Source organism: Haplochromis burtoni, unplaced genomic scaffold, assembly GCF_018398535.1.
Source record: "Haplochromis burtoni strain Fernald_Lab_line unplaced genomic scaffold, NCSU_Asbu1 Contig_100, whole genome shotgun sequence".
NCBI lineage: Eukaryota > Metazoa > Chordata > Actinopteri > Cichliformes > Cichlidae > Haplochromis > Haplochromis burtoni.
The window spans coordinates 258,300-279,556 of NW_024582461.1; the positions used below are offsets into that span (position 1 = coordinate 258,300).

The 21,257-nt window shown below is 41.6% G+C and overlaps 1 protein-coding gene across 1 annotated transcript in view; it reads right to left on the minus strand.

The window, feature by feature from the left end:
• Nucleotides 1–21,257, minus strand: part of ca16b (carbonic anhydrase XVI b) — a 116,161-nt gene that overhangs the window by 5,089 nt on the left and 89,815 nt on the right. Inside the window, exons 9-27 of the mRNA XM_005927501.3 lie at nt 18,704–18,888; nt 16,004–16,112; nt 15,849–15,898; nt 15,002–15,734; nt 13,926–14,064; nt 11,413–11,504; nt 9,648–9,739; nt 8,036–8,132; nt 7,839–7,921; nt 7,287–7,421; nt 7,057–7,191; nt 5,805–5,977; nt 5,541–5,676; nt 3,719–3,865; nt 3,185–3,278; nt 2,699–2,775; nt 1,416–1,544; nt 1,107–1,253; nt 799–941 (exon numbers count right to left, since the gene is read on the minus strand). Coding sequence (XP_005927563.1) covers nt 799–941; nt 1,107–1,253; nt 1,416–1,544; nt 2,699–2,775; nt 3,185–3,278; nt 3,719–3,865; nt 5,541–5,676; nt 5,805–5,977; nt 7,057–7,191; nt 7,287–7,421; nt 7,839–7,921; nt 8,036–8,132; nt 9,648–9,739; nt 11,413–11,504; nt 13,926–14,064; nt 15,002–15,734; nt 15,849–15,898; nt 16,004–16,112; nt 18,704–18,888 — 2,896 coding nt within the window. The remainder of the gene's footprint in view (nt 1–798; nt 942–1,106; nt 1,254–1,415; nt 1,545–2,698; nt 2,776–3,184; nt 3,279–3,718; nt 3,866–5,540; nt 5,677–5,804; nt 5,978–7,056; nt 7,192–7,286; nt 7,422–7,838; nt 7,922–8,035; nt 8,133–9,647; nt 9,740–11,412; nt 11,505–13,925; nt 14,065–15,001; nt 15,735–15,848; nt 15,899–16,003; nt 16,113–18,703; nt 18,889–21,257) is intronic.

Sequence of the window (21,257 nt, forward strand, 5' to 3'; positions counted from 1 at the left end):
GCATATAGAAAGCACAACTACATTTGCCACCACTGTAAATAACTGAATAAGTAAAAGTGAGAAAAACGTCAAATTAATTAATATAAAATAAAAGGTACAGTGCCAATTTAAAGGCAAAGTTGTAAGCAAATTAAATTAATTGGGCAGTAAGATGTGTTTCCCACTGACCTCTAATACTACTGGGTGTCTTTCTGCAAGACTCACAACAAGTTAATTTATAAAGAAAAAAAATCATCACTGCACTGAATCAAAGAAAGCAAAAACCTGGCTGCATACAGCTTCCCTTGTCAGTCATAAGCATCCCATCATGTTCACACCTAGTATAGAAATGAGTGGGGGAACACTGGGGCTGTTTTTTTGCTCTTTGACAACTACAGGGAGCAAACAGATTTATTTTTCACTGTGAGGACATTGTGCAATGAGAACTATTCTGATAGGCGCTGCTGTTACCAACAGCAGCTAAGTATTTGTACAGACGGCTGGAGGAAAGACATCAGCTGGGAACATGGAAAACGTTTTGGTTGCCTGGTTACTAAAAACACTTGTGGCGTTTTGGTTTATCCTCCAAGTGCACACACTTAAGGACTTTTCAAAGCCCAAGCCATGGAAAGCACTCCATCTGTATCCCACTCGTGAAGACCCTACAATGTCACCACATCTACCAAAAATTAAGTTAACATCTGAGGAGACCTTCCCTTCTGAACTCTTCACATTTAGATTAACTTAACTTGAACCTTAACCCAAAGATTATTTAGTCTTTTCTCATCACAAAAGCCATAAAGGTAAATATAAACATACTCATCATGCACAATAGTGGGGCCATCTCGAGTCATGGCTTCCTCCTTGATGACACTAATGAGCTCGAAGGTGCTGCTGAGAGGGGCATCAGGGTTTGGCCATTTAGGGCACTGGAAATGCCTCACCTCCAGAACGTAATCGTCCTGTTGGAGAAGAAGAGCGCACACCCATGACATGTTTAATTAGGATTCTACACATTACAGCATTTCCCCACTGAAATAAAATGTAATAAAGACGATGAACTCCTGACGTGATGCGTCATGTAATAATAACCCAACACTGATGTAATGAGGCAGAGGAGCAGCTACCTGTGTGGCCTCTAGAATGAAGTCATGGATGATGATCTGCTCCTCGTTGGAGAGGCACAGTCTGTCCTTACTGATGAGTGTGACAGTGAAGGCGATGCAGTTCATGGCCTCTTCGCGACTCGGCCAGTAAACAAATTCATCCTCAGCCTGCAGGGAAACCATGAAAGAAACCTGGTATTTACTTTTTCACTAATGATTCATTTTCATTCTAAATGTTCACGTACAAACGGCGCACGTCCATCAGAAACTGCGGGACAGACAAATAAGAAACTTCAGAGAAAAATTGTATAATCTTCCTCCATTACTTACCAGGCCGTGGTTGTCGGGCAACATGACAATAATTTGAGCGTTATGGTCCCAAATCATTCTCCAGAAGTCTGTGGTGGTATGAGGCAAAGGATGCTGGGTAATGATGAACTCATTGCTCCTGTAGTAGCCCTGAAATGACAGACAGTGAGCTTTTAGTTTTTCTCAAGGCCACAGCACTCATGCATATGAAATATTTCCCACACCAAAAAAAACCTTAAACGTAGTTAGGTCCATAATTTGTGGAAAAAGTAATTTTGCCTCTGTACACCACCACAGGTGATTTTAAATCAAACAACTGAAATGTGGATGAAATGCAGATTTGAGTTCTGTTGAAATTAAAATTTCGAATTAAATGTTTAAGAATTCCAGGCATTTTAATACAAGAGATCCAAAATTTAGTAAAGAATTGACTGACGACCACATTTCATGTCCAGGTGAAGCTTTGTAATTTCACGACAAATGAAGAAGACATAACATCTGAAGCAGATTCAATGTGGTTAGTTTTGCAGTTTTTCCTTGTAATTTGAAATAAACAATTAGGAGATGCTTTCATGAATGTAAATACAGAGGGTTTACGACATGGTGCAAACCACTGGTTACGCTCAGGAACAAGAAGAGCAGATCAGACTTTGTCGGGAAACATTTAAAAGAACTCTGAAACAAAGACTTCAGACCGATGGACCGAGACTAATGTACCAGCATGATGACGAGACAGGAATACGGAGAAGGAGAGAAACAAGCATGACACGTCATCTGTCAAACAGGGTGGAGGCAATGTTAATGGCATGGGCATGTATGGCTGGAAATGGAACTCAGTCCCTAGTTCTTATTGATGATGTGACTGCTGATAGAAGCAGCAGGATGAAATGTGACATGTTCAGGGCTATACTCTGCTCAGATTCAGCAAAATGCTGCAGAACCGATCACATAGTAAAGACAATGTGGTGGTTTTGTGAGGTAGAACTATAACATTCATGTCTCTGCTCAACAAATTATGGACCTACTTGTAACCTCCACATCACAATCACCATCATTGTCATTTAAACATAGATCGCTCTTTCAGAACTAGCCAGGGACACAGCTACAAACTAGTCTATAGCTCTAACTCTGGTTCATTTATAGCTATTTTCTCAGACACTCAGCACTGTCCCTGTCAAACAATTGCAAGACAGGAAACATCAGTCAATAAAATTCTTCAAAAAAAGACCCCCCAAAACACAAAAAACCCCACAATGACAAAGAGTAAACAAAAAAAAAATCTCTCAGGAGCTATCACACTGTACCATTATGTAGGATGCATTAATGTAATCTGTTCCTTTCATGCCAGGCAGAGTGGCGAGTCCAACCCTTGCTCGCTCCGCTGTTGAGAGGCAGAGATAGAAAAACACATTTTGAATCAGAACCCCGGCCTCTGTAATATTGCACTGACTGATAATGCACACATTTATTACCAGTCCCGACTGTTGCTATAGCAACAAGGACCTCCTTTTCCATCATCAGGGTTTCACCAAGGCATGGAAAGATTAACTTATAGGACTACGGCAACCGATTTTAATGTTGGAAATATGAATAAAGAGAGGCTGCAAAATCTGCCATAAGCAAATCTGAGTCCAATTCTCATTTCCTTTCATTTACAAAATTAACCAACACAAGATTGATACGATTCGTGGAAGATTATTTAAACACGTTCTTGCCGAGAGCTTGTTCGACATGACCTTGGTTCGCCGAAGCCTCGGCTCCATGTCAAGTATGCTGTTGTAAATACTCACAGGGAACCACTGAGGAATTGCGGTTCTTTTCCTTGTTGCAGTCTTTGTGGGCGCTGAAGCACTCCACAAAGCGTGTGTTGCACTGAGTCAGCAGCTGGCGAGAGAGAAGGCAAAATTAGATTTTAGTCCGGAGAGTCGCTGTAAATTAAAATCAAACACATAAAAACTAAGATATAATACTGTTTAAACCCCAAAATTAACAGCAAGTCTTTCACATTAATAACAAGCATGTGAATCTCAGGAGGAAGTGACATTATGTGGGAGCAATTAGTTTGTCTCTCCTGATGTTGAAAGAGCAGGAGCTTAATGAAACATTCATCAAGCTTTGCATAAGGCGGCAGGGGTGACAGACATGACTTTATTAGCATCAACATCAGAGACGCTCTCAATTTATTTCTGTCTGCGAGTGGAAAGCCGCCTGCGTGTTGCTAACAAGCTTCTGAGTCAAAGACCACCTCAAATGCAGCTGATGGAGCCACTGCTGACGCAGACAGCTCGTCTAACGCGACTAGTTAGACTTGCGCGCTTACTAACCCTGAACTGCTTCTCCAGCCGTGTGCGGCCTGTTGAGTTGGGTGTAAGGACGCTGTTGACATAGCTGTGAAGCTGCCAGGCGGGCACCTCCGTCTCTCTGCTCAGGATAGCCTCCATTAAAGCATCGTGGATGAAAACATACTGCTCCTGGTGGGAGACAAAAGGTATACAGCATTCAGAAATGTTTCAATGTATCTTTATATTTTGCTTCCAAGGAGCCAGATTCTTTTAAAGTAGTCTCCAGCAATATCTCTCCAGGCTTTTTGAAGGTGTTTCAACGTTTTTATTTTGACAACGCTCTCTTTTCGCTCATTTTCAGTCCAGTCGTTTTACCAAAACAGTCTCACAGGAATTTTTTGTTTTGTTTGTTAAGTCACTTGACACTGACCTACGAATCATTCAAACATAAAAAGGCACCAAACTCAAAGGATGAATCAGTGATGTGTCAACACATAAAAGACAACGCAGCAAAGAACTGATTTTAAATTGTATCTTTAGGCACTTTGCTACTGGTAACCTGCTGCAAAAGCACAAAATTTGTTCCCATTTGTTTTGTTGAATATGTGAAAAAAGCCAGAGACAACAGGCACAAAATAGTGTTTTCCCTCCAACCAGATGATTCCCAAAGAGCTTTAAAAAAAAAAAGAGGAAGATGGACATGTGGAGAACAAAGGAGCCATTCAAGGAGCCATTCTTACCAGAAAAAGCTGATGTATCCCAAATTACGTAAGAACTAGACTTCATCCAGTTATAGCCACCAAGCAGATTTACTTTTATTGACAAAAAGTGAGTTTATTAATTAAAATGCTTATTTAAAATGATTGTTAGGAAAAAAAACTTATTATTATTATACATTTTTAATTCCAAGTACTCTTCCATGCCAAGTTTTAGCATTGTTTACTGAAGATAAATATCAGACATCTACAGACATTATAAAAACAATATATTTAATTAAAATATAAATGATTAGATAATAAATATTGGATTCTGCAGAGTAACTAGTACAGTCAGTCAAAAGAAATAAAAAAAGAAAACACATTTAATCTGAATTTGTCCGATTCCCCTTTAAAAGTTGCTTCCTGGAAATCTTTCACTGCAGACGTCAAACTGACAGCAGGCAGAAACCTCTCTGTCAAACTGAACCTTTCACGGTGAGGATCATCAGTGCTGATCAGAGCTGGGTCTGCCGCTATGAGCCCGATACCAAAAGGCAGTTTTCAGTTTGAAGAGTTTGCAGGTCAGGAGCGTGACCAGGAGTCTGCTTTTTGTTGAACATTCTCAGGGTTGTATGCCGTGAGGTGGGTGAGCCTGTCATTGTGGACTTCTAATGTAACATCCAAATCTTTGACAGTGAAATCAAAACTACAATACCTGCCTCTAACATTTAGTGAGGGTATTAAGATAAAATATGTAATATCTGGTTAAATTAACTGTTTTTTCCAAGGTAAACTGGTACTAAAAAGCTTACATGAAACCGTGGAAGAGACAACAACATCACATTTCCTGACAGTTGTCTGTGAACTGATCTCATAGAGAAGATAGCAGGAATATAAATGGATAGGGGCAGCAGGTAACTATGACCAATCATCCCATAGTTAAAAAAATGACTAAAGTGCTGCCAGAGGACAGCCAGTATGGACTCATTCTGGTCTCACCACATCACATTTTGCTCTGCGTGTTGCATTGAAACTGCAGGAAGCGTGACCTTTACCTGAGCTTAGAGTATCAAAGTGAACAGCTTTCATAACTCCCTATCCATCTTTAATCAGAGATGACCTTTAGAGACATTTCCCAGAGTAACTGATTATTTAGTGCTTCTTACCTCAGTCTGGACTAGGTAGTTGCGTTGTGTGCGGATATGTTTGAGAAAATCCAGGACGCTGACTGTGCTTTTGTCCTTGATTTGTTGCAGCATGCTGTCAATGACAATGTATGTTCCGGTGCGCCCCACGCCTGCACTGAAGAGCAGAGCGACAAGCAATATAAGCAAACCCATACAGGAAGCTTTTGGCCAGGTCAGCAAATATGAGCCTAATGCTAATAAGTAACACTCATCTAGCCCAGGAGCTAAGTAATAATGATGTACCTGCAGTGCACCAGGACAGGGCCCATGTCTGCAGCACGAGCTGCAGATGAGCGGTTGATGAAGGTGAGGACAGGAAGGGTGTACTCCGGTACTCCCATGTCAGGCCACTGAGTGTAGTGATACTGGACCACAATGCGCTCATTTAGTTTCCCTTTCGGGTTCCCCTTCTGCCCCTGAAAGACATCAGAAACAACATTTCTGAGCACGGAACAAAATAGTCGGGAGATAAACAGCATAGCATTTGAAATCTCCCACTCAGCATTTCTAAACAGAAAAAATAAAATAAAATAAAAATAAAGCCTTTATTTGTTCTTTACAACATTATAATGCGTGTCCTAGCGTAAGCATGTACAAAAAACTCTGGATCTCCCCGTGGTTACCCATGAACTGTGTACGGCTGGCTACTGAAAGAAAAATGGGTGATGAATGAATAGAAAAACTCGCACCGTTCACCTTTACACAAGGACATCCTGTGACTGCTCTGTGCTGTTTGGGTCCACATAATCCCTTAGAGGGTAGGGATACTACAAATCAATATTTCTCAGTGATTGCTTTTATTCTGTCCTGACGCAAATTTGGCACGGCCTCCGTTCACAGGACATGAGGGCTCACTAATGGTTTGATGAATATGACATTTTACTCTGTAACCTGCCCACAATCACTTAAAGTTCTATCCCCACAACAAAAACAAGTTCTAATATTAAGAATAGTTGTTACTAAATATTCGTTTCCAGGAAATGACTGGTGCAAGGTAGTCGCTATGGTTACTGAATGTCGGGGGGTGGGGACCATACCAAAATGAATGATAATGAAAGCTGCGTTAAGATTTAACAGTCAGAGAGAACATGTTGGATAAATGTGACCTGATAAATCTGATTACCCTTATAAATCTGTCCTGATTTCATTTTTTGGGAAGGTTTTTAATTATAATCCACAAACCCCCGCGCCCCCCTCCAAAAAAACATGACGCATCTCATGTTACACATGGATACAACCTTTGCTTGATCCGTTGATCTGTTCAGTGTAATCAGATGTTTCCCACTAATTCCAAATTGGAACAATATTAATAATTTTCAGAGTACACAAAAATTCTCTGCCATTAGAGCAGATTCATATTTACGAAATACATTTCTGAAGCAGGCAGATGTTGACCAGTGTTTTCTTTTGACTGGACCGTGATGTCGATGTTTCAATATTTCAGCAGGTTCAACCCACTAAGACAAAGTTTATTATAGTGCAAGTGTCTGGTTACCTTTTTAACTTTAGTGTTCCTAATGAGGAAACGGCGCAATGTGTAGCAAGCGTGCACTTTGGTGCTTTTCAGGGTCACCACGATGCTTCCATACTGCTCGCTGTTCTCTGTTGGCCAGTACTGGTCACATTTCCTCTGAAACACACAGCATGCACAGAGTTACATTTGAACCTATCTGAATTACAGTCGAATGTTTGCTTCGATTATGTGATAGATCAAAGTGAACCTACTCTTCCTTTCTCCACAAGGTTCGTGATCATGACTATGACTCCAGTGTTCTGCTCCCACACCATCCTCCAGAAGTCCTCGAATGTAGACTTGAGAGGGCCCTGAGCAGCTATATAAGCTCTGGGCTGGTTGTAGCCCTGAAAACAGGAGAGTGGAGGGAGTGTTGTTTACTGGTAAGATGCAATCACTCCTCTATCAATATTCCTGATATAGCTGATGCAACCGATTTACTGGCGAAACATTTGCCGGTCATGAAATTCACTCCTTGAGCTGACAGTAATGATACGTATTCATGCATGAATACATTTCTCAAATATAAATTTAAAATTTTTTATTACTATCTGTCAGGTTTATGACTTGGACACCTCGATTGATATTTTAAACAAAGCTGTCAGCAAGCCGTTTAGCACTGCCAATAACTGTTTCACATCGCACTATTGCTTCATTCAAGTCGCTGTTCAGCTGAAGCGGTTCAGACTCGCAACCTTTCCATTTCAAAAACAAAAAAAAGAAAAGTAAACCTTCAACAATGTTAAGTGGCTGGTTGAACTCACATCCACATAGTTGGCATTAATGTAATCCGAATGTTTGGCATCTTTTCCTGCCAAAGCCCGTAATTTCACCCGGCTGTGGTCGTCTAAGGGGAAGCATTGACATATTTGTGAGAATTATTAAAAAGATGAAAACCCGTTTTATGAACACTATTGGAATCCAAAGCGGCAGACGTAATCAGATTTTACAGCTGACTCACAGGCCACAATGTTGATGTATCTGTTTTTGTGCTTGTTGTCAGGATGATTGGAATGTTCTGCTGTGATTTTCAGGTCGGCTGTGGAGCGTTGGACCTCCTGCAGGGAGGAAAAAAAATAAACAGAAATTGATTTTATTAAGGAGGCTAGATCTAACACAATTACATTCTAAAAAGAAGTTATATTTACTCAAAATCTTAGTGTTCTTTCTGATACTATATTGTTGGGGAAGTTTTATTTTTTTCCACCCTACAGATCTCCCCTGTGCACAGCTCATAGCCCCCAATTTAAAGCCGAACCTCTAGCATGGATTCTGTGCCTTATTCAAGGACGCTTCAGAGCAGATGCTTGCTGCAACTAGGGCTTGAACTTGAGCCTCTAGTAGAACAGCCTTCTTCTTTTCTACAGCACGATGCATTCAGTCACCCCCCCCAAAAAAAACAATCACATCCAAAACGGCTTCGTCGTGGTGCATTTGAACATTGCGCACACAGGCATCACATTACATGACCCCAATTAGAAGGAATACACTGGGGGTGAAGCTTTTGCCTCCTTTCTTAACCTAGTTACACAGAGAGTGTGTTCCCGTCCGGTCAACCGGCAGACAGACCTTCTCTAATTAACCTTCATCACTCTGGTCTCTCTCTCCATCTTTCTCTCAACCATCTGTTCAAAATTAGCAACCCCGCGCACGAGTGTGTGCATGATATAATGTCCAACCATTGTTCAGATTTGGCAGGCCCATTTGGAGAGAGCGTGCACAAAAGATAAATTCTGCGCTCAGTAGTTTAGCAGTATCAGCACTAGTTTATGTGCTTTTACGCAAATTTACGTAATTTTTTCTTTTCTTTTTTTTTTTTTACTTCAAAGAAAATCTGGAAACTTCTCATTTGGTTTGTTGGGTTTGGACTGGTGTGAAAACCCCTTAGTAGATGTATCTATAAAATAATGGAAAGTGAAGATTGCAGTCACAAGATTTTCATAAAGCTTGACCTCTGACCTTTAGATTGATCGAACTTGCCTGAGATTACATTAGATACAGATACACAGCCTGTCTGACTCGGTGACAACAACATACCATCGGCCTTTTATGGCTGAGCGGTAAACTACACAGAGGAAGACTACGAGGAAAGTTCCTCCCTCGAGCAGAGTGTGGCGAGGTTTGTGGCGTGAAAGCAAAGCAGATCCACTGGATTGGCTCGATTTTATGGTTCTTTGTCTAAGTGAAAGAAATACATAAACCGCAGCAACAACACAGTAATTCTTTTAAAAAGCTTTTCGTACCCTTTCCACTCGCTCATCTCCATTCATGATGATGCCTTTATCAATAAACCTTCAGGACCTTTTCTTTTGTAAATATAAATGAGTAGTAAAGGACTGCAAGAGCTGCTGTCAGCACAAAGTTGTCAAAACTGCCCAATCAAAGAGCTGCATGTTGGCATACATGACCTCTTGTTTAGTTTGTAGGTAACGTAAAGCAGAGTAGAACTAAAAGGCAACAATGGATGTTTTAGCTCCTTCATGCAGACCAACAAAACCCAGCTCTGATGTAAAACACGACTCTGTACGCAGCGAGGGTTAACAATGCTTCACAATGTTGTGTCAAAAGAGTACCTCAAACTCCTCAGCAAAACCCTGCATGTTGTTTTTGTAGAGCTCCATGACGTGTTTCACAAACTGCTTAACAGGGATGGCCTCCATGTCATCTGCAGGGGAAGCAGTAAAAACAGCAAGTGCCCATTATGTCATCGCTTTTTTTACTCACTAACAGAAATTAAAGAAATTTGTGACTTTGTTTACTTTGTTTACTTTTACGCGGCATCACTACATCAGTGAGACTGGTAGACTATTTTTAACAAAAGGAAAAGATTTAAAAAATAATAATAATAACCAAGTGACCTCTATCACAAACACCTAGATTTTGGCATTTTGAGCTGTACAGGAAGACACATCTGTCTCATCTGAGCCAAATCAGCTCCAAATCACACATGAAAGATCTTTGATGAGGCTGGTCAGCATCACACAGGGACAGTGCAGGAGACCCAGCTGTCATCGCTGCCGATTCTGGCCAATGTCTTAACTAATACACACTAGCAGCTGGGGCCTCCGAGGCTTTTACTTGCCTCAGTGGCTACAGCATAGAGGTGAATTCTTGCCTATTAATCTGGTCATTTATCAAAGTGTCTTTTTTCCATCTATATTAGTGTCAAGAGACTTATCAGCCTGATCAGTTCATCAGAGTAGCTCTGGGTGAAATGTGGCTTTGTGGCAGCTAGAAAGTGTAATAGACTAAGGCTGATTAGGCCCATTCTTGACAGGACATAAAGCTGAACAAAAGGTGGGCTTAAAGGTCCCACGGCTCCATTTCAAACTTCTGAATCACTACAAATACACACAAATAGATAAGCAGAGGGAAAATATAGTGGGGGGAAAGAGAGGAACAAACAAACAAACAAACAACAAGAGAAACAAGGGAAGAAACAAAGAAAGAGCAATAAAAACAGAGTGCATGCAGAGTCAATACTAGCATCATGATTATAGCTCGACTGATGTCACAGCCTTGAAATGTCCCTGAGCTTAAAGCGACTGTGAAAGTAAAGTCTGATATCGACTAGCTGCCACTCCACTGCTGCCTGGGACAATAAGGGCTAAGAAAAGCCAGTCACACAACTTCTACAGTGCTGTTTCCGGAGTCAATTCACATGTAAATGAACAGAAACTGCAAAGCAGACATTAAGGTAATACAGAAAACCCTTTGAAAAGATTTAATGACGCCTTGTAAATGTGCAATACATCAGTAGACATAAATCGATAAAAGTCAGTCAAGATTCCATTAGTCCTCTGTTTATGTCTTAAAAAAACTATTTTTAAGGTTACAGAACAGATTTAATAAACTAAATTTAAGTTTTGTCTTAAATCTTTTTATGGTTAAAAAACAGATTTATTAGATCAGACTCAAAATTTCTGCAATGGGAACATCTGCAACAGTGATTCCTTATATTTGTAGTCTGATAAATTACCTCTTCACTGGCACTATCATGTACCTGAACCATTTATGGATTACCTTTAGCAAACAAATGCTGATCTGCTACTGTTAGCCTAAAGCGGTGGAGAACTTGAGAAAACACTTCAGCCATTACTTTATTTTTTGGTTCATTTAAATCACTTTTAGCAAACTTCAACTTGCTTGTTGTTCAACTTTTTTTTTTGCACATTAACTAATACAATACAATACTTTTTTAAAGCCACAACCTCACATACAAATCATACCAAACAGGCTTCATGCAAGTCCCGTTTCAGTCTGATGTGTGACAAAGTACACGCTGGCTCGTTAAAACTGATAAATTAAATTTCTGACACAGTATAGAAAACAGCTCACCTGGTATAGGGATGACTGGGATATTCTCATTGGCCACCACCCGTGGAGAGCTGCTCTCCTCCACATAAAAGTGAGCTGTCTGGAAAAATCTCCTGCAGGGACCCAGAGAGATAAGTATAGTGAATGTGGCACAGTAAACCCACCCACTATCAGCTCAAATGATGCAGCCAAGTGTATTGAGGGAGTCGTTAGCCGGTTGTTCTCAGATCCGGTCCGTCAACATCAGCATAGAAATGTTGAACAGAATGACAACAGCAGAAAACTCCTAATGAAAACCCCAGAGAAGTTAGGACACAGCTGATCGCACACAGAGTGAGTGGCTCCTGGAAACAGAGCCTTCGCTGACTATAGGGACCAGGTAAACAACTCACGGTGACACGCTGCAGCGCCGAGCCGAATTTGGCTCTTTATGCAAACCGAAGACAACTAATCCAAACACATTTTCTCTTCTCGGGGCCTCTTTCAAGGGACTTTGAAAGACAAGGAAATCAACTTCAAGATGCATTTTCTGGAGTAAATACTCATTGTTGGCAGCAGCTGCTGCCTCTGCTGCTGCTCAAAAAGCTGTTTCAAAAAGCCTGGATCTTTGCAAATACTGCCAGGACAATTCAATCAAAATTTTCATACAGCCTGAAGTTCAGAGTTCACAGAGTGACAAACTGCAAGCAGCCATGCTCTTTCGTAAGTATTGAGGTTATTTATCTGGTGATATTAAAACAGATTTGTAAAAAGGTCAGCTGTGCATTAAAAATAATCAGCAGCTCTAGCGTGACTGACAACAACCAGTGAGGAACCGGAACACCTGGTATACCAACTCGCATGCAATCTGTCCTATAAGACCCACGTTTCATCCCAGTGCTAACATACCCCAGCTTTAACCCTACCTGTACGCCATGCAGAGGAGGGAGCAGATGCTAGTCATTCTTAGAGAGATGAAACCGAAACAAAAAGGTGGAACTGCATTTAAAAAGAAAATGCACAAAGAGAGGAGCCAAACAGAGACGGTGACAGAGAGAATTGATAGAGAGAAAAGAGAGCGCGAGAGAGGAAAGGTGAAAACAAACGGGGGAGGAGCGCTCCCCCCGGTTTCAGTCGCAGCCTCCCGATCTAATGGCCTCCTTTGAGGGCAGATGTGGTCCTGCTAACTAATCGGCATCGTCCATGTCGTCTTCCTGACTCTCAGAAGAGCAGCTTGCATTAAGGCCAGTTTAACAGCTTTATTAATGAATTCCAATTAAGAAGAAAAAGAAAAGAAAGAAAGAAAAAAAAAAAAAGAGGTGGGACTGGGTTTGTTCTCGGTTTTATATCTGTCAGTTTTCAGCCAACACCTTGAGCCTCACAGGCTTCCAGATGGGCAACACCAGCAATTAACACCAGACTCATAACCTCAGATAAACCCAAACAGGGAAGCTTTAATAGATAATTCACTGGCCACACATTTCTCCATAGACGCTTCTAAAAATCAAATGTATGGTGGAATTAAGTCGATATGATAATGAACAAAACATCTGGAACTAGAGAAACTCACGGGTTTAGCCTCTGTGTCACTAAGAGAGACCGCGCAGAGGATGAAGAGTAAACGGCTTGATTTCATCTTTCACCGTAGCCTTTTCCCTAAGGGAAGCAGGCATTGTCTGTGAACTGTCTGAGCTGTCACAACAGCAGCTGCGATGGCCATTTCAAATCTCAAAGCTGCCCCTGCTTTTCTACTCAAATACCCAAACTCTCGCTAACCGAATCTGTACAGTCATCTTGCTTTCAGCTCTGGTTTTTTACACCTCTGTGGAGCCAATAACCCCGCTTTTAATTATATCTCACTGTTTTATTATCTGTCACAGCAAGGTGATATAAACATTTGCTGTGGCGATCAAATCAAAAAAACAAAACAAAAAAACATTTAAATGCATTTAACACATTTCAAATATTTATTTCTAAAGAGTGTATAAACAAATAAAATCCTTTACAAGTAGCGGCAGTAAATATACACAGGACCAGCTGAGGAAGTAGCCTACAGTGCCATTTGTTACTCATTAACCAGCCGACATGTGCTTGTGGCCTGGCCTGTGTAATTACTCGGGCTCCAATAGCATGGCTGGAAATTAGCCCAGCAGATGAAGACACAGCTGGGACCCATGCTGGCATTGCGGGGCCTTCAGGTCTCCTGCCCCTCACCCAAGTGGGTGATGGGCAAAATGTACAAAGCAAAGGGAAGAAAGCAGCATTAGTACCCTTGCTAAGCCCAAACCATGCTGAGGACACTTAAACGCAGGTGGGTTACTTAGTAGAAAACATGAACAGAGAAAAAAAAATGCATTCAAGAGGTCCAGTGTGAGTGAGGGGCAGCTGTATTTTTATACCTCTAAAGGAGGAATCAGAGACATCATCATCCCCACACCCAGTAAAGATAAGGCTTTTTATTTTTAATAAAAGGCTACAGCACTTCATCATAGCAATTTACTGTTCTAACAAACTAAGATGGAGCCCCGGGAATGAGGTTGTGAACTCTCTCTCACCTCCAGTAGACCATCACAATTAGCAGCATGATGAGGCACAGCAGAGTGAGAGCAGAGACCACCACCAAGGGGACAATCCACACCATCCTGCCCATCCCCGGGTGAGGTGGCGGCATCCCATTGGACATGGTGGTTCTGTCTGAAAGACAAAACAAACACATGTTAAATGTCTAAATATGTCGTACCGACTTATACAGTTTCATCTGTGCTCTTATAAAATGCCTCCGTGAATATATTTAAAGGCTATTCTGATGTTTTGTTCGCAGATAAAATGGAAATCTTGGAACAGAGTAGGGTTAGTCTTTGCGTTGCCGTCTTCTCTTCAGTTAAACGCTGGGACACTATGCTAGGCTTTTCTCCATTAATTCTATAATGTTCACGAAATAAATTGTTTCCTAAAATTAAAAGCCTAGACAGAAGTCATTATGGAAAAAAACAAAAACAAACACAAACACAAATCAAGGAGAGAACAAACACATTTTACAAGAGCTCAAGATTAACTCTAATTAGATGATTAAAACAATGTGATTGGGTTGGTTGATCAGATTCAAAAGAAAACCGCAGTGTTGTTTGTTTATATTGTTATTGATAATCACTAATGGCAACTGCCTTTTTACATTTTTCAGTGCCACTTCTAGTGTTTTCATGGTTTGTTGAGGGGGAAATAAGACAAAAAAAAGAGGCAAAGACATCTTCATAAATGCTCTCCCTCGAAACAAACTCTTTTAAAACATGCTTAAAGGAATTCCTTGAGGCGCAGTCCCTCTGGCAGACAGCCTACTTCTTCCTTCAGGTCTCTGTGTTGTAGTGACACAAACGCCTGGGGCTCCGTCTTTGACCGAGATGGTAACCAGTGTAGTTAGCGTCTTATATCAAGTTATTTGTTCTGCTAAACTGGTGTCTGTAAGTGCTGGTGGTGTTTACAGAACTGTGCTTTGGAAAGAAGTCTTGCCTGGCACAACAGCCGACAACAAGGGAAAAAAGGCTTAACAAGAGTTCAAAAGATTTTTCAGTATGAGGAGGGGAAAAAAAAGAAATAAAAAACAACAACACAGGAATCGAAATGTCCTGCTCACCAGTGTGGACAGAGAAAGGCCAGCTGTTTGCATTTTCATTTTCAGTGGGGATCTTTGTAGGTAAATTCTTGGGAATTTGCGTCTTTACGCTGCTATTACGCGGCTCCTGAGTGGACACTGGGTTTACACCTGTAGGGTTGCTCTCCACGTCTTCACCAGTGCTCGGAGGTACTGTGGTGCCTTTAACTGTAGGTTTCCCTTCTCCTTTCTCTTTGGCTGTGGATGCGGGGGTGGGGGTTAAAGGTTTTTTGGCCAGAGTGCTGTTTGCTTGTTTCTCCCCATTGTCAGTTCCAGTCTTTTCCTTCTTCTTCTTCTGCTCTTCCTCCTCCTCCTTCTCCCCATCTTTCTCGCCTTCCTCCCCCTCCTCTTCACCCTCGTGCGGAGCATTATTCTCCTCAGACGCGTTGTCTGTCTCGGAGCCCTGAGGTGGCGTCTGCTCGTTGTTGGACTTTGCGGGCGCGGTGGATGGACGAGTGGGGTTCTGAGTGGCTTGAGGCGCCTGCGTGGGCCAAACAGAGCTGGGCATGGAGGAGATGACCCCTCCGCCGACACCCAAGCCTGCCAGCAAGGTGCTCGTCACTACCGATGCCACCGTGGCCTGGCTGCCACTAGAAGAGGGGCCCATCCCTGTTGCCATGGAGACAATGGAGAAGTGGATACCAGAGGACGTCCACGTGGAGGAACCAGAACTGATTGGAGCCATGTCTGCTGAGGACGCAGGAGAAACTGTGGGCTGAGGGAGATGGGCAGAGAGGGGGGGGGGGGAAATGGTTACCCAACAGAATATGACATGAACGTCACTGAGATGCAAAAAGAAATGTGCACTGCCATCTTCTGGTCAACTAACCATCCCAGTCTTCACAATTCGAGATCCTTCAAAAATTCTTGTTGTATTAGCTGTGAAACAAAAGAGGGAGGGACATAAAATATTTATATATCCATCTATTAGTGCATTTGAAGAAAGAACAAAGGCCTTGGAGTACACCTGCTGTGACCACATACCTCTGAACAACAGTGTTTGGCTAAAATCACTGCGCAGATCATGTTGACACACTGCCTGCACTCTGAACAGGTACAGGATGTCAGGAGAAACGTTAGTGATGACTGCTTTCTGTAAGAGAAAACACACATAAAATACTGTCAATTCTAACTGAAATTACATCGTAACAGATGAACACATTTGAAAAGGCAGATGCTAATAATTCAAATAGCCTCCAATGAACGCTTTCCATTTTAAACTATTGCTTGGCCAATAGTCTGTGGCCCACAACTTCCAAGCTATTTAGAAAGGTTATTTTCTGTTTAATTTAATTGTGTTTTTGCAGGTTGCAGATGGCTTAACTTGTATTCAAAGTGCCCTCAGAATAGGTGGGTGATTGCCTCTGGTGTTGCAGAGCCAGTATTTCTCCAAAATAATTCAGATAAAGGTGTCCAGAGATAGAAACTGAAAATTGAAATGGAAATGAAGTGAGCAAAATAAGGACTTTAGTGCAGAGAGGGAGAAGTGGACAGAATAATGTGAGAAAAAGAGGCTGATCGACTGTATTAATGGAGTGTAACTGCACGGACAGAGCACCACACGGACACTATAATCACTCTCTCAGTCAGCCATTTGAAATCAAAGCACAATGCAAATTTACAGGTCTCCCACTTCACCACGACAAATAAATCATGTTATTACATTAATGCATTCCACGCAAAATAGTCACTTAGCCTCACGAGCCCAACATGGTTCACCAGTCACATCATGGGTAATACATCTTCCGTAACAAAGTTTAGATGACACTTGATATCTAAGTAAGCATTTTCACAGTGCAGCAGCCTTTATGGAGAACGCGCTGCTCTTTTGTGGCCACAGAGTACAGAAAATGAAGACTGTAGAGATATAAGAAGAACATCAGGGTGCAGTAATCATTAACAGAGAGCTAAAAAGAGATGCCAAAATTCACAAATAATGAGAGAAAACTATGGGTAACATCAGGTATAAATATTGTTGCTGCAAGTGAGATGTGAACGTCTGTCCACAATGAGCGGCAATAATTCAACAAAGGGAATAATATTAACTTATGGTATGTTTTCTGATGAGAATAACAGTTTATTTTGTGGAGGAGTTCTTGACTGCCAGAAGCCTGGTTGCATATTGATTTCAGCTCACTTGTCCATCATTTTCTAAGCTTCAGTAGCTACATTCGAAGCTCAAGTTCTCCTCCAGGCATGTTTTAGGAAACACAGTATTAAAGATAAGCTGCGCGGAATAATAATTTGTGTCTGAAGTGTTTTTACCTTCACAAAGTAGTTCAATTACCTGGTTTAAAATTCTTAAAATTACATCTCCTCCTCCTTTCTCCCAGAATCTATGAATATGCAAATCATTGTTCATTGTGTAACTGCTGAACACAACACGTCTCCTTATTCACAGAGTGTGCGCGCGCACCGGAGGCATCGAACTCGTGCAAGTTCCACGCTGCAAAATTTGCTTCATAATGTCATGAAATCATCCTGTAGAACGATTGTTTAAAAAAATTTCAGTGCCAGACTCTGCAATTGGATCCTTCTGCACAGTGAAGGTTAAACATCAAAGTGAGGCAAACACGCTTGAGTGAAGGGGGTTATTACCTTAAAGGATTAGCCAGCTCTTGCTCTCAGATCTCACCCCTTCTGTGCAGTTACCCACACCAAATAGGAGTCGCTAGTGCAGCAACATTACAAGATCCCTCACGAGCTTCCAGCCCATGACAACTGTGTTTATTGGAATGCGCCAAGCTGGAGGTAGCATTGCCACCAGGGAACTGATCCCAGGTCTCTGAACTGGTGAGATGAGATTTTTCTCCTCTGCACTGTTTATATCAAAAAGCCAGTCATGCAGACTATAAAAACAGCTGGGGGTCAGTGGGCTTTAAAGAGATGCACAGCTGGGTGTTGGGTTTCCACAAATGCAAAAATATGTGACCAGAGAGAAGAATATATAGAGTGAAAAAGAACAGCCCTGTAGGTGCAACCTCCTGCAGAGGGAGGATATATCTGTGGACACCACTGAATATTCTGCTGAAAAGCTACTGTAAGAACCGAAGTGTGCTAACTCACTGTTTAGGGCAGCGAGATGAATTATATGATCAGTGGAGCAAAGATCTAAAAGGGTACATTTGCTCTGCATATGTTACTAACAGAAGTTTCTGTTGAAAGAGCCGCTCGTACTGCCTGAAAACTGAAGATTTTTTTAAATGATTGCTTTTTAAATTGGGAAAATAAAAGCGAATATATTATTTTGTTTACGCCGCCTCGGTCTGTATGCGTTTTTTTTTTTTTTGTTCACCCTGTAATAGAGGTGCCTACTTCTGAGGCTGATTCAAACCTAAATGCAAATAAACAGAGGGGTAAATGCTACACCTGGATAAAGGCCACAGCTGCAATTTTGAACACATTATATATACAGTATCTCAGTGTGACACGTCAAAGTTTGTGACGGGCCTGTGCTTCTATTCTTAGACAGGTGAGTGACAGCAGAGTGTCTGGGCCCTCATATCAGCCAACAGCCACATGCAGAGTTCATCATAACCTGTCACCTCCAATACACACCGTCACTGATCTGGCCAACCTCTGATCCTGACAGATACATCTGAGGCTCTGCACACCAATCGGAGCTGTTTATGCAACATTTATTGTAAAATAAATAAATAAAAGCTTTTAAACAGCCACACTCACCATGCTCTGATCCCCGGTCTTGGTGAAGGTCTTTTCATCAGCGACATCACGTTTCACCCAGCTGTAGGAGACCATGTAACTGGTGATAGGTGGGTGGTAGACTGTCAGAGGGCGTTCCCAGCTCACCATCAATGCCGTCTGGTTTAGCGGCTGGATCTTCATGCTCACTGGGGCACTGCTGCACACTAAAAAGACCAGAGAGAAAAAAAAAAAAGAAGGATATGAGAACAAGGCAGCATGAAAAGAAAGAAAAGGGGAGGAGGGGGACGAAAAAAAGATTGACAAGGAAGTAAACAGTGGTGTCACTTTTTCACTGACTGAATACAGCTCGGTGAAGATGGAAGACTGTGATTGGGATGACTGCTTGACCACATGTGTTTTTGTCTGTCGACATGTGTGGGTAGAATGAAGGTTGCCTTTTAACGGGCTTATTACAAAATCGCTCGCTTTGACTAAAGCCATTTCCACTTGAGAAACACCCAGAAGTGCACAAAGCTAAAGTAACTCAATAACAAAAATACTCCTGAAGGCTTCAGTTGGGTCACGCACAACCTCCGGCGTGTGCAGATTGTCAATCTGGACGCGTTGTGCCTTTTTCATGCCAAAAAAAAGAAGAAGGGGGAAAAAAAAGCACAGGCAAAATATAAAAGAACCAAGCGCCGCGTGGCGGGCATGTGGTACAGATTATCTAGCAGCAACATGCCCATACCCAATTTGTCAGATTAAACACTACGCACAAAGGAGACAAAAGATAATCTGTAAATCGTCCTCAAGGTGGCAGTGCAGGCTGCAGCAAGGATATTTACACAGGGCTCCATCAGTATGGGTAAGGGACAATCTGGACATGCTTCTCAGCAGATCAGGGCAACAGCAGTCAGGAAATAGTGTCAAATGATTATGTGCTCTCAGAGTTTCTGCCAAATTGAAATTGTCACCACAGTTTTCTCCATTTGCACACTGAAGCTATGACACAAATTATGCACCATGATATGTGAAAGGGAGAAAAGGGAGACAGGGTGGAAAGAAATCAGTCAAGAGAACACGGGGGAAAAAAACAAAAGGAAGAAAATCTCGGGGTGTTGATTAGATGTGACAGGTGCGAAATGTATTATAAACCTGTCGGATGTGTGTTGTCAACCTCAACAATGATAATTTAATAGCAGCTGAAGATGTCACTGCGGTTTTACTGCCTGCATCACTTCTGTCATGGCAATCATCATCCTTTTAACAATCAGCACGCACGTATTAGTAACCATCTCAGCTTCTCCCGTTCTGCATATTGCAAAAAAAAAAAAAAAGATTCTTCTCCTAAAAATGTGTCATCTGAGCAACCTTTTCTTAAATGTAGTCAAGTTATGAGCAAACGCTGCGACCCAGGCACTGATTTCAAACTTAGATGTGCACGTGTTCGTTTTGTGAAAGTTGCACTTGGTAAAAACCGGCGCAGAGCAGGATCGAGTGGAAACAAAACCTTAAGCTGACAATAAAATGTACATACTGTTTTAAAAGTGGAGGAATTCTTTTAAACGCTGTAACCTTCAAAATTCGTGTTTCATAGAGGTTCCATCTCGGTCTACAACACCACTCCGCACAGAGCATGAATCTTTCTCCCGACACTGTCTACCGAGCGGTGATGAATCGACGGTTGTCAACAAACAGCAGTTCCAAAGCGTCTCACTTCTAAAGCCTTTACAGTATTTTTTTAAAAGAAGCTGTTTGCAGCGTTGAATGATCGAGGAGACAAGGATTTTACTCTAAACAATGAGGGGGGGGGACAAAACTATTCATTGTGAACTCTGCAGGCGAGCTGAGTAATGCGAGTCATCTCAACCACCAAAAACCAACGCAGTAACTACAATAATCATTTAACGGTGATGCTCACTGTCTATAGCTTTAACCATAATCTTAACACCTACTGATTTTTTTTAAGACTAATGCTCCTTTAATTAAAATGAAAGGCTGACTGGGTGAAAATCGAGTAACTGCCTACTGTAGGAGTAAAATGCCAAACATTCTTCGGTTATAATTGTTCCGGAACAAGGACATGGCAGCCTTTCTCCACTTTATATCTTTATACATTCATTACTTTTCAGTTCTGTGCTGTAAGTGACAACACAAGAAAGTTTAAAGCATCATTGTGGGTTCTTGGAAACTGTCGCTGTCATTTTCTACAGTTTCGAAACATATTATCAGTTCCCTAACCTGAGAATATAATGAACACAGCAATCTGATAAGACATATAAAAAGCATTATCACCATTGTCTCAATTAATTAAATTTTAAATGGAGGGTATGGCTTTGGCAGAGCTGGGGAGTTTTTTTTGTTGTTTTTTTTACACATGCAAAGACACACCAAAGATAAAATAAATAGTGCCCTATATATCTTGGCATTATTACTGGACAAACAATGACAGTGCACCACCACAAACTAATCTGCAATCTCTATTTTGCATCTGAAAGGTTAGCTCTGCATTTGTAATGGCCAAACAAATTCCATTGCCATAAAAGCCACAGCGGTGGAGCATTCAGTGAAGGCGCGGCCCTGGCTCTCATAC